The 12,816-nt window shown below is 37.9% G+C and overlaps 1 protein-coding gene across 1 annotated transcript in view; it reads right to left on the reverse strand.

Annotated features, from left to right (window-relative positions):
• LOC125238071 (microtubule-actin cross-linking factor 1-like) overlaps positions 1–12,816 on the reverse strand; it is a 340,128-nt gene that overhangs the window by 269,379 nt on the left and 57,933 nt on the right. The window contains exon 4 of the mRNA XM_048145360.1: positions 5,867–5,956. Coding sequence (XP_048001317.1) covers positions 5,867–5,956 — 90 coding nt within the window. The remainder of the gene's footprint in view (positions 1–5,866; positions 5,957–12,816) is intronic.

Consider the following 12,816-nt stretch of genomic DNA (forward strand, 5'->3'; position numbering starts at 1 on the left):
ACATAGGGGCCGTGGTCGTGCTAGGTAGGTACTCCCTGGCACGACCACACAATATTTAATGATTTTTTGAATTTCTGTTGTGGTACAAATTCACGAAAAAAAATGTACTTTTCTGTACTTACCTTTTTTTAAAAAAAACCAGCATGGTTTCGGAGTTTCGACATGGGTTGTGGTCGTGCTAGGATAGGTACTACCTGGCACGACCACACTAAGTTTTTGAAGTAATTTACAAAGTACAATTTCTAAACATTTGTTTAACATTCATTTGACCATCAAATTAAACATAAATATAGTATGGTCGTGCCAGGAAGTACTTATCCAGCACGACCACAACCCATGTCAAAACTCCGAAACCATGCGGGTATTTTTTTTAAAAAGGTAAGTACAAAAAAGTACATTTTTTTTCGTGAATTTGTACTGCAACAGAAATTTAAAAACTCATTAAATATAGTGTGGTCGTGCCAGGGAGTACCTACCTAGCACGACCACGGCCCCTATGTCGAAACTCCAAAACCATAAAGTCGTAGAAACTCCAACAAATTAATAAAATCATCCGTGGTCGTGCTGTATAGTATCACACATAAAATTTTTTAAACCTGGCGTCCACTAGGCGCGCCGATCGAGCCTTGGTAACCCTTAGGCCGTACATTTTTTTTACATGAATTTGTACCGCAACAGAATTAATAAAATCATCCGTAAAAATCGTGCTATATATAACTCAATGACTTGACTCTCCCGGTCAATTTGATAACTAATTTGCGCGACCTGGTTTTTCAGGGATAATTCTTTATAATGTTAAACGATTTAAACAGTTTTTACTTTATTGGACAGAAGATGGTTTACGTAACATCTCGTATTAATTTGAAGTACGATATACATCCGCAAGGGTGGGTAAATTGAAAGTAAAAATTTGAAAAGTTTTTTGTGAATTAAAAAAAAAAGTATTCAAAATACAAACACGATTATATTTTTCCTGTAATATATAGCATAAAACCAATGTTTACTAAAATTTTCATAATTTTTCGTTGGTAAACTTCGGAGATAAGGGGGGGGGGAACGGTATTTTTTTTACATTTTCCTTCAAAATTTATACAACAAAACATTTTCCACAACAAAAAAATTATAAAAAATAGTTTATTTACGTTCAATTTGAGCTCTTTCCAACGATACCCCACTTGACCTAGTAACTTGAAATTTACAGTTTGCCCCCCTTTCATTTTCACATTTTGGCCATTTTTTACAATTAAAATTAATATATTTAAAAAAATTTTACTTTCTATTTGTAGAGGTTTACAATGTTCACAACTATTCCAAATTTCAAGTTGATAGCATTAGTAGTTCTCGAGATATTTAGGAATGTGACAGACGGACAGACAGACGGACAGAGTCGCACCGATTTTAAAATGCTGTTGCGCTTCGCGCGACGCAAGTGCGGCGTCGCGTCGAGGTCTAGGCCCACTCCGCCGCAAATCGGCGACCGAGCGCGCATTCGTGTGCGTTCGGAAATCCTAGCCAGTCGGCAATCGTCGCGTCTCATACTTCCATATCGATAAGGTTTGATTTCGCATGCATCGCATCGGTCGTGCATATAGCAAATGTCGGAAGGATTTCAAAGGCAAAAATCAAAGATGGCGGCTTCAATGTATGGGATATCGGTCCTACATCCGATATCGGATCGGATAATGTGAAAACGCACTAACGGTTAATGCTTAGGCCGTTTTCACATTATCCGATCCGATATCGGGTGTCAGATCGACATCCTACATCCGATAAACGCTTCCGATAGTGTCGGATGTACAGTCAACCAATTGGAACCCTAGGCCACTCTACAACCATGTCAAAATGACAAGCAGTAAGAGGTTTCTTACAATCTGATTTATAACGTTACTATGACATAGTTCTACAGTGGCCTAGGGTTCCAATTGGTTGACTGTAGGTCCGATAAAAAGCATTGTTCCAAATCAATGAAGTATGATTTTGTATCAAAAAGTATTTAAAAAATGTTTTATATTTAATAATTATAAGCACTATATTCCAAATATTATATTGTAAAATTAAAATAACGGCATAAAAAATACTCAAGAGTGTCAGGCAAAATAAATAATTTTACATTCAATTGTATCTACTAAAAGATGATAAAACTAGTATCCACAATTCGGACCGATGCATTACAAACTTTTTTTTTCAATGGAAATTGTTCAACTAATTTGAATTTCGATCATTGGCAGCTGTTTAATAGAAATAGACGACATTTTTGTCACGCACACTACTACAAACGTATACCTACATTATTTAACAAACAAATATTATCGGCTGATAGCTGAATATTCTACGAACACGCGAGCGGGAGCGAGGCTGCGCGATTTTGGTGACGCAATCATAGACTAAAAAGTTAACCGCGCAGATGTGCCATTTTCATTGTTCCTACTAATGTGTTTCACCTCTAATAGATTTGCGAAATATATTTATTTCAATTTGGAAAATTATTAGGTAACTACTTACTACTTTATGAATTATGTTACTATAATATAAAAAAAAAGTTAATTTGTTTATTGATTGTTAACAGTTATTGAGTAAAATTGTATTTTTAGCACGCTCACTTTTTGCTGTTTTCTTTGGCCTGGTCATGAAAAAAGAGAACAATGGATACCTACGCTTTGTCCAAAAAAACTGACCGCACTATATATATATTATTATATATAAGTATATATTTGTATTTTAAAGAAGAAGATAAATCTTCAAGAAAAGAGCGTACATCCATCTTAAAGGCCGGCAACGCACCTCCAACCTCCAACACCCCTGGTGTTTCGGGTGTCCATGGGCGGCAGTGATCGCTTACTTTGTATTTTTTAAGTTGTAAATAAATAAATAAATAATTTTGACAGGCGGAATATAATAATGTGTCACATCTGATGGTGGACTTACTACTCTACGCGTAAATTACCGCTTCGCGCACTCCGCGCATTTGTCAGCTTGTGCAGAGTTTCCGTCTGGCAACGTCGCCTATAGTACGTAGTACATATATCTCAATGAACGGAACGCACACAATCGCACCGTTTCGTTGGCAGTATACTGTAGATAGTGACAGCTCCATCTAGTGACAATATGCAATAAAATTTAGGTAGCTCGATACTGTCGCGCGCAGGTTGTTCACGTTGTTGCGTCATAGTCAGTAGCAATATATTACGTGATATTATTTCTTTGAAAATTTCTAAAATAATGCATTAAATTTGTGTTGTCATCGATGTTTGTATTTAATTTATAATGTACTTAATTTATGACGCTTCAAATACCTTTAAATCTATTTGATAAAAAAATAATAATCGTCAATCGTGACACTTAGCGCCATTTATGATTTCTATTTGGAAATAATTTTGCACTGTTCCGGATGAGACCCCATGCCGCGGGCAAAAGCTAGTAGAACATAAAAGAAAAAAAGTAAATAAAAATGCAAAAAGATTGCGTGAGCCGAGATTCGAACTCACGACACTCATGGCGCAAACGATTCCACCTAGAAGTCAAACCCGCTAGACCATTTGAACATTGTGAAAGACGGCGAATCTTGTGATTCTAATCACCAAAATGCTAGTGCCGAAGTTTCGCGCGATGGATACGCGATGACCTTGAGCCATCGCCGTCGCATCGCGTCGCATCGCGTCGCGTCGCGTCGCGTCGCCCGTCGCTCACGCAAGACGGAGCGTTAGCACCAACAGTCTAATAAAATAATCATGAGAGCCATAACCGTAAAAATTGAAAATCGAATAATCTTAGTCTGTGACTCAAATCAGGGTCTTGTTGGAGTATAAGAGAGAAAAAAAGCCCTAGACGACGATTTTCACTGCTAGATTCAGTTCAGTAAGAGAAGGGTCGCGAAATGTATGAGGTCCAATACATTTCACGACTCTTTCTGAACAGGTCCCGTAGCCGAATGGCATTTCTACGACGCGAAACGAAAACGAAACGGCGTGAAAGGTAGTCTGGCTCTGTCGCGCCCATACGCAAGAGCGATAGAGATAGATATCTACGAGCGTTTCATTTCGTGAGCGTTAGTGCATTCGGCTACGCACGCAGACTATCTATAGCGGTGTTATTCACATAATTTTGTAGGTATGTAAACTTATTATAATTACTTAGTTAATTCGACATTCGACCATAAAAACGTTTAAGGTTTATGTTTTTTCACAAATTCCTATTCTAATTAAAGACCTTGTATTTAAATGGCTGTTTAATGACACCATGTCTTCCTCATATACCTACACCTTGATTGACATTTAATTAATTTAACTTTTAACATCAAAACGGATTATAAGTAATCTTTGAATGAACGTTGCAATTCAAAACAGTTCATATTTTTTATTACTGTTAAAAACGGATTGTATATAAAATGAGCGACGGCTTGCAAATGAGTAGGTATATACATATATACTTAGGTATTTGGAGCACCAATATTTGTGCAATATCATCCTCCAAAATGGATTTTAACCATTCCTATGATAATCAGCTGCTTTTAACTCGGTATTAAGTGGTTATATTCTTCAAGATAAGCAAGCATAAAGAGGTAAGAAATAAATAACAACGTTAAACACTAAAACAACTCTCTCTCTCATAGTCTAAAAGCTAATATTAAGTTATGATTGATTCCTATAGAGATTTTATTGATACTTATATATGTATGCCCAGTGTGGTGACGGCTTAAGAATTTCACCACCCTCTTTCTTCCCGTGGGTGTCGTAGAAGTCGACTGTGGGATATGGGTTAAATTGTGGCGCAGGAGAGAGGCTGGCAACCTGTCACTGCAATGTCACAATTTCGATTTCTTTCAACCCCTTTTCGCTTAGAGTGGCACTGAAACGTGAGTAATTTATGTGCTCTACCTACCCCTTTATGGGATACAGGCGTGATTATGTGTATGTATAAGCCCTTGTGCATGTACCTAAGTTTTATAGACCTGGTTTTCTATTATTATGAAAACAATAGTGAATAGAAAATTAAGTGCATGATTGTTTCAAGCTAAGTATCTTCATTATGCCTTATTCATAAATACTAACGGGACTGAATTTGTATATTTATGTCTTATCCCTTTCTCACAAATGCATAAGTCGATTTGACAGATAAAGACAATTTATAGCTAAGTCTAGGCACGTAAAGCGTTATCCATAGACCTATCCAAAGTGGTCCTCACCTGGAATATATCCTGGCAAACGGAAACCATGCCGCCCTAAATCGACTTGGAGTAGGTTTGTGCCTGTACAGCAAGAGCTCAGGGGGGTTACTATGACGTGCTAAAGCCGTTCAGTTTAGGTTGAGAGAGAGGGACGGAGCTATGTAACTGCTATAGCTGTGTCCCTTTCTCTAAACCTAAACTGAACGGCTTTAGTACGTCATGGTAACCCCCCAGGTTGTTAGGGATGGGGTGGGAGGAAGTTACCCAAGCTGCCCAAGACTGGAGTCATCTTCCTTGCGTTATTCCGGCATTTGCCACGGCTCATGGGAGCTTGGGGTTCGCTTTGACAACTAATCCCAAGATTTGGCGTAAGCACTAGTTTTTACGAAAGCGACTGCCATCTAAACTTCCAACCCGAGGCGTAACTAGGCCTTTTTGGAATTAGTCCGGTTTTCTCACGATATTTTCCTTCACCGAAAAGCGACTGGCAAATATCAAATGACATTTCGCACAATAAGTTCCGAAAAACTAAATGGTGCGAGCCGGGATTCAAACCCGCGACCTTCGGATTGAAAGTCGCACGCTTTTACCGCAAGGACACCAAGCCTGGAGTAAATGTAGAAATATGCTTGGAGCCCTACACCCCAAAGGGTGACAGGATTTAAAGAAGTATAATATTGTATGAAAGAAGTGTATACTCACGAGGTGTTCGCCAGAAAGCACCTCCAGCAGCGAGATGAGGTTCAGGCCATCGCGCAGGTCTTCGAAGAGGTCGTTCACATGCCGGTTCACCTGCACAGAAGTAGCCAAGTTAGAACAGTATGTAAACACTTGATTGTACCATAAAAACAAAACAAACAGTAGATAATAAAGAAATAAGAAGAAAGTAGTACAAAGAGTGTTCTGCAAAAGTATATGGCGAATTTATCAATTGAATTCATAATTTCTCCATGCAATTGTGCAGCTTACTGTACATTCGTATTGATTGTGGCAAACCTAGTAATAGTGCAGCGCAAAATATGCTTGCACTCAAAAAAAATAGGGCCGAACAACTGCTCGAGAATATATTAAAAATATTAAAGAAGCTCTATTAATATAAAAAAAATCCAACAACACTAAAAAACATTGTTGTTATAAAAGGCGACTGAAAAGTGTAAAAAGATAGTTTATGTTATTTCGGAGACCAATTATTTTGACCAACTCAGCAATCTGTAAGCAAAAATCAAAATCTATTGAAACAAAATAAAAAACGGAAACGAAGACAGTTGATGAAAACATCAAAATTAAAGGAAAATTAGTGTAAATCAACAATAAACAAATCAGAATTAAAACTTAAGAAGAAAATCACACAAGCCAAACAATACAGCAGAAATAAAAACTATGATATGAACGATAGTAATCAATGAATATGATGATGACGATCTCGAAAGAAACTAAAAAAACAAACGATTACATTATTGGCATCTGCATGCGAATCTAACAACAACAATGAACAACAACGAGGTGCTGATTCTACACACTCCAAAATTACATGGAATGACCGTCAAACTTTTACTCCAAACCCGATTGCAAGAAATATTGTGTCTCAAATTTAACCTCTCGTATGCTTAGGAGCAGATCTGCTCCATATTGTTTCAACTTTAACATGTAGTCATTATGACTAATATATTAATGAAATTTTTTTGAAAGACGCATACGAAAGGTAAGCAAGACTTCGCAATAGCAAAAAACAGTGAGTCAGGAAAGTAACAGTCGAAAAATCTTTCCTTATCGCTCTTCTGTTGTGGCGCGACAGAGCCTATCATCAACGATTGTCACTTCGACTCATCATCCTCCTTGCGTTATCCCGGCATTCGCCACGGCTCATGGAAGCCTGGGGTCCACTCTGACAATTATTGCCACTTGGACTAGATCTGGAGTATAAAATTTGACGGCTGTAAAGTCAGCATCACCTACACTTACTTGTTGGGGAGGACAACACGGCTGGTTGTTGACGATCTCACACACGTGTAGTCTCGTGTACGTCTGTCCAAGCAGCATGGTGGAAAGATACGATAACACCTGGATAAGATATACTGAAGTAATCAAAGGTACACACACAAAGATCGAAACTTTAAACCGTCTGATGAGTAGAATCTAACCCATAAACTACTATCAGTGAGCTATTTTACCATAGTGATATTGACACTTGACACTGACAATTCTGTGCCTATTTCTCGGTTGATGATCCTCAATTTTTCCTTGTTGAACAGGTAATGAACGACGAAGTGTCACTGTCAGGCGGCAATTGTCACTGTTGTGAAATAAGCGACAGAATCCTTTCTTCAGAGATTGCCCAAACACATTTAAGTATTTGGTAGTTTTTTGATGTCACACTTAGGCACTGGTCCCACCGCGAGCTAGTAAGCTATGAGCTATCGGCTATAAAAACGAACAAAAGATAATCACTCCCGTGCAAATAAAAGAGACACGGCGATTTTGATAGCTCACCGCTGGGCGAGTAACTATAAACATCGCCGTATCTCTTTTATTCGCACGGGAGTGCTTATCTTTTGTTCGTTTTTATAGCCAATAGCTCATAGCTTGCTAGCTCGCGGTGGGACCAGTGCCATATCATCAACGTTAAGTTTAATAAATAAACTATTTGCAAAGGTTTGGCGAGCACCATAACTTTTTTGCGCGTACGCATGTAAATCATTAAAATTTCGGCCTTGGCGCATGCTAAAGTCACAAACCGCGAACTTTAACCGCAAATTTATCTGCGAAATTGACATTTAGTGGCCAGTCCATTGTGGCAGTCACCGCTAATGGAGATCTTTGAGAAGAAATATTAAATTGACAAATGCTTTTAAACAGAAAATGAACATTAACTATGAAAACCCGCTTAGCAAAACCCCACTTGGAATTATAAGTCTATATACAAAAATAATAAATGTAAATCATAAATATAATGTTACTATTGGCTTATGCCAACATACTCAGTAGCTTGATTTAAATACCTAAACAGATGAGGCATGCACAACCAAAACAAAAGAAGCCGACAATATACAACGAAACAAAACAAACGAACGAGATGAGTTTTTATTAGTCTGTCAATGAACATTGGACAACGAGTTCAGTGACTTCAAAATGGACATAATATTCACTGATAATTTTCGCAAGCTCGTCCATGATGTTGCAAAAAGCAATTGGCTTATTGCCGGTTCCTGGTAAAGTTGTTTTTGCAACTAACGAAATTTGAAAAGTAATCAGTTGATATTAAAGAACGTAAGCAGAAATGAATAGTTAAAGAAGCAGTGTATGTTACAGACCTTGAGATGCTTCCAGTGCTGCTCCGTCCAAATGATAAGCGATGAAAAGTCAAACAATGTATTATTGAACAAAATGTGCTCGTAAAATGCGTGTCCAGAGCTAAGGTAAACGCTGAAAATCCCCTAAGGGCTGAAAGGCCCCTAAAACATGGAGTATCGAGTTCTGTTGCGTTTAAAGAAACAGGACTTAAACCTAAAAGTTTTTTTTACATCATTACCGTACTGCATAGTAGACTAATTGTTTCCGGCAGACTCGATAAGCATTATCGGCACTTGTAGCAACTCCGAGAAATCTTCGATTTTTAGAAAAATGCAAAGTATTTTTGTAAAACTCATTAAAATTTGTACAAGCCGATAAGTAAAAGGGCGAAAAATGTGCCGGTTGCAGTTCAGCACACGTGTATGCCTGTATTAAGCTTATAGAATCTTTATATAATAAATAATACGTAAACAGATAAATGAAAACAATAGTAAGTAAAACTATTCAAGAAGATACACTTAAAATCTAGGTAAGGAAAATCTGTTTCAAGGTGTTTCCAAACTTGACTGTCTAAAAAATAAATAATAGTAGTCATATACATACTTCTAATATCAATATATCCGAATTCTAAAATATGTAATATCATGCAACACCCACAACCTTAGTGCCTATGGCTTAGGTTTCCTAGCCAGCCTTACGGCAAGCATAATACATCACCCCTCCGGTATTTAGGACACGGTAGCAAGGATCCAAATGCATATTCTCGAAGTTTTGCATATGCAAGCGCTCCATCTTTGTTGCTTGCATTCCAAGGATGATGTCAGACAACCCTTTAGGTTTGGGTTCTTTATGCGTTGGCGAATCCGAAAGATTTACAAACTTTATTTATTTTTAGCACAAACGATGCTTCGACCTTCAACCTTGAGCCGGTTTGGGCGCAAAAAATGATCAGCCACGGTAGTAAACAGAGAAAGGTCATAAGACTCATAAGGACTTCGGATTCTTGTGGCAATCACGTCACAATAGGGTATATCGTTTTATTTTCTCCCCAAACGACCCCATTAGGATTGGTGACGTCATTTCGACAAAAATCCGGGATCTAGACATAATATTTCTAGCAAAATGTACTTCCGAATAAGGATTTTAAAGTAACTTACTCATAAGACGATTACGCATTGTTAAAAATGGTAAAAATTTGCTCGTTCAACAAAACGCGCTTCTAAAAAATCTGAATCATAAATCATAACATCATGCTCTTGTTATGGTTTTGTACTACCTGAGTTCTAGACTGACTTCGTATTGATCTAAGGGCCGGTTGCATCAAACCGTCCGTCACCGTTTAAGCGTTTGTTAAATTTTATAGTAATTCGAGTGTTTACTGTAGGCCTAGCACATGATTGCCGCGGGAGTATGTCGCCGCGAGATAGATCACACGTCAACTGTATTAATGACATAAGGACGGGTAGTCATCTCGCGGCGACATACTCCCGCAGCGTTTGTTAAATTTTAAATAACAACATTGTGGAGATTGCACATAGTTCGAATTTCAAAAACCAGTTTTTTCAACTTATCGGGTTTCACCTGTAAACCCTCGGTATGGGAAGTTCCATGAACGTCTGCTGCTTGACGATGATGTGTCTGTCAAATGTGGTTGATGCAACTGGCCCTAAGTCTAATAAAAGGATAACGAAAACCAACCTTTTAGAGAAAGACTGAATACACTTTTTATGGTTTTCTAATTTAACTTTCTAAGCTATTTATTAGTGCCTATGTGTAAGGCGTGCCAAAAGTAGCGCGGCGTAAATTAATGCTTTGCTTTGTGATGATTAATTGATTTCTGGGAAATGTGTTTAAGGAGCGAAACTCGCATTTCGTAAACAATGGAGAAAGTAAATAAACGTTCTTGGTTGCAATATGTATCCGTGTACAAGATAAATATCCTTTGAATTTAAACGAGCACAGATTGCGAATATAAACGTGTTTGAATGACTGTTCAATAATTTCTCTAAAAGTATCGACAAAAGAAGCCCGAATACACTTCTCTTTAAAATGGCAATATTCATCACAGCATCATATTTCAAAAATATTTAATAATTACTAAAATGCTCACTATACCTTGTATTATCAAACACAAAAGGAAAAATTGCCTGTACCCGAAATACCTAACTAAGGACGCAGATTAATAAGTATGATAAACATGAAATAAAATTATGGAAACGGATTATATCGCGTATGATAATTTTAAATTATCCACGTTTCGAAACTTTACATTACATTCGTGTCAAAGTCAAAAATTCTTTGTCAAAAATGCAATGTGTTTGCAATGTTGTCTTTACGTTTCATGAGCTGGGAACTATCGCTTTAACCGAAGACAATATTAAGTACTGATAAACCTTTCCTAAGTACTTTTTAGCGTTCGTGGTCAACGGGTGACTGAAATTACAATGTGCAAAAATGCAATGTGTTTGCAATGTGCAATGTGTTTTGTTTCATGAGTAACTATCGCGGTAACCGAAGACAATATTAAGTATGATAAACCTTTACCTAAGTACTTTACAGCGTTCGTGGTCAACGGGTGACTGAAATTACAATGTGCAAAAATGCAATGTGTTTGCAATGTGCAATGTGTTTTGTTTCCTGAGTAACTATCGCGGTAACCGAAGACTCGGCCGTATATACCCACTTTACCTAAATCCTTTACATTTGGTCAACGGGTGACTGAAATGTACAATGTGCAAAAATCCAAATGTGTTTGCAATGTGCACTTTTTTATTTCATGATAACTATCGCGGTAACAAGACAAATATTCAATATTCATCTTACCTCTACTGGTAGCTAGAAACAAAACATACTCGCTAAAAAAATAATATTACAAAGACATTCTACATGGACAAGGTCTTCTCGCAATCGTGTGCCTACCATCATCATTATTCGCTTGCCCTTAACCCATTCACTGCGCGTCGACTGCATGTCTTCCTCTTCCATACCTTTCTATCGCCTTATCTCATCATTCACTTGCTTTCGTCTCATATGATCTCTCAGAATCCAACATGCCTACATATTTCTCAGAAGTTATAACATCTTCATCGACATTTAGCTCACCTATAGGGTGTCATTTGCCGTGGGTGTTCAGCTGTGTGGGTGGTTCGGGATTGACCACTCCGCATAAGGTTTAGTCGTAAATCTGACTACAACCTACAGCCTTGCGTCATCGCTCATTGTTGATGACGGATTCTGGAGAGTGGGCCGGTTGGGAAATCATTCCGTCATTCTGTTGGCTTTATACCACAATTGTGGAAGACAAATGTAAGGATCGGATGATAGTAGCTCCCTAAGGAATAACGTTAGGAACTGCCGGGATCTGGAGTGTCTGTCGGTTTGACCGTCTTTCACGGCAAAACGGACGAATTGACCTAAGTTTTTAAGTGGAGATAGTTGAGGTGATGGAGAGTGACATAGGTTACTTTTTGTCTCTTTCTATTCTAACCCCCCCACTTCCCTAAAATGGGGTTGAAGTTTATATGGAGCATTCCGCAAATTCAAATTTAACGCGAGCGAAGCCGCGGGCAAAAGCTAGCTATATAAACTAGCATCATTTTATGATGTTATGAGTTCATCCTTCCCGACCTCTGGTCATTATTCGGGTAGCGGAGCGGACCGTTCAATCAGCTTTTATTCTTCAATTAAAAAGATCAATCGATCAGTAAAATTAGAAAAAGAGAAGGAATATACTAGGTGCTAGTGATTTTTCATCTAAATTCGAATTTGTATTTACTTATATTATATTGATTTGTATTTACTTTGCAATTCTTGGTAAAGCCCCCCAGCGCGAACTACCATCATGATATCAAAAACTGAAAGTTTTCTTCGTACCTAATCTTGTACAAAAGGGAACTCTAAATTTGGTGTGACCTAATGGATGACGGCAGGCCAAAGACCATAAGAAAAGACAGAGTGGGCTAGTTTTACCCATTTTGAAAGCGCCCTTAAGATTACTTCACCTGTGAGTCAGCGGGTCAATCGTAACAACATCCAGCGCGCCCGCGGCATGCGTCACAACATCCTTTGTTATCGGTGTTGCTTAAACCAGCAGTCGACCCACTCAACTATGTCAATATTTAACTAAGGATTATTATTATATTACAGTGATTACTAACGGTAACTTCTGATTTATAGCAGCTATGGACACGAGCAAGCAGCGTATTGTATCAACACTTCCTCTGTAGTATCCACTTCCTAGTCATTGCAGCAGGATATGAATAGAATAAAAAAAAAATTCGTAAGCACACACTAAACAATATCTAAGAATGATAAGAATAAAGTGCCATGAAATGGCCTCACCTCAGCATGTTACTGGCGAC

Source organism: Leguminivora glycinivorella, chromosome 22, assembly GCF_023078275.1.
Source record: "Leguminivora glycinivorella isolate SPB_JAAS2020 chromosome 22, LegGlyc_1.1, whole genome shotgun sequence".
Lineage (NCBI taxonomy): Eukaryota > Metazoa > Arthropoda > Insecta > Lepidoptera > Tortricidae > Leguminivora > Leguminivora glycinivorella.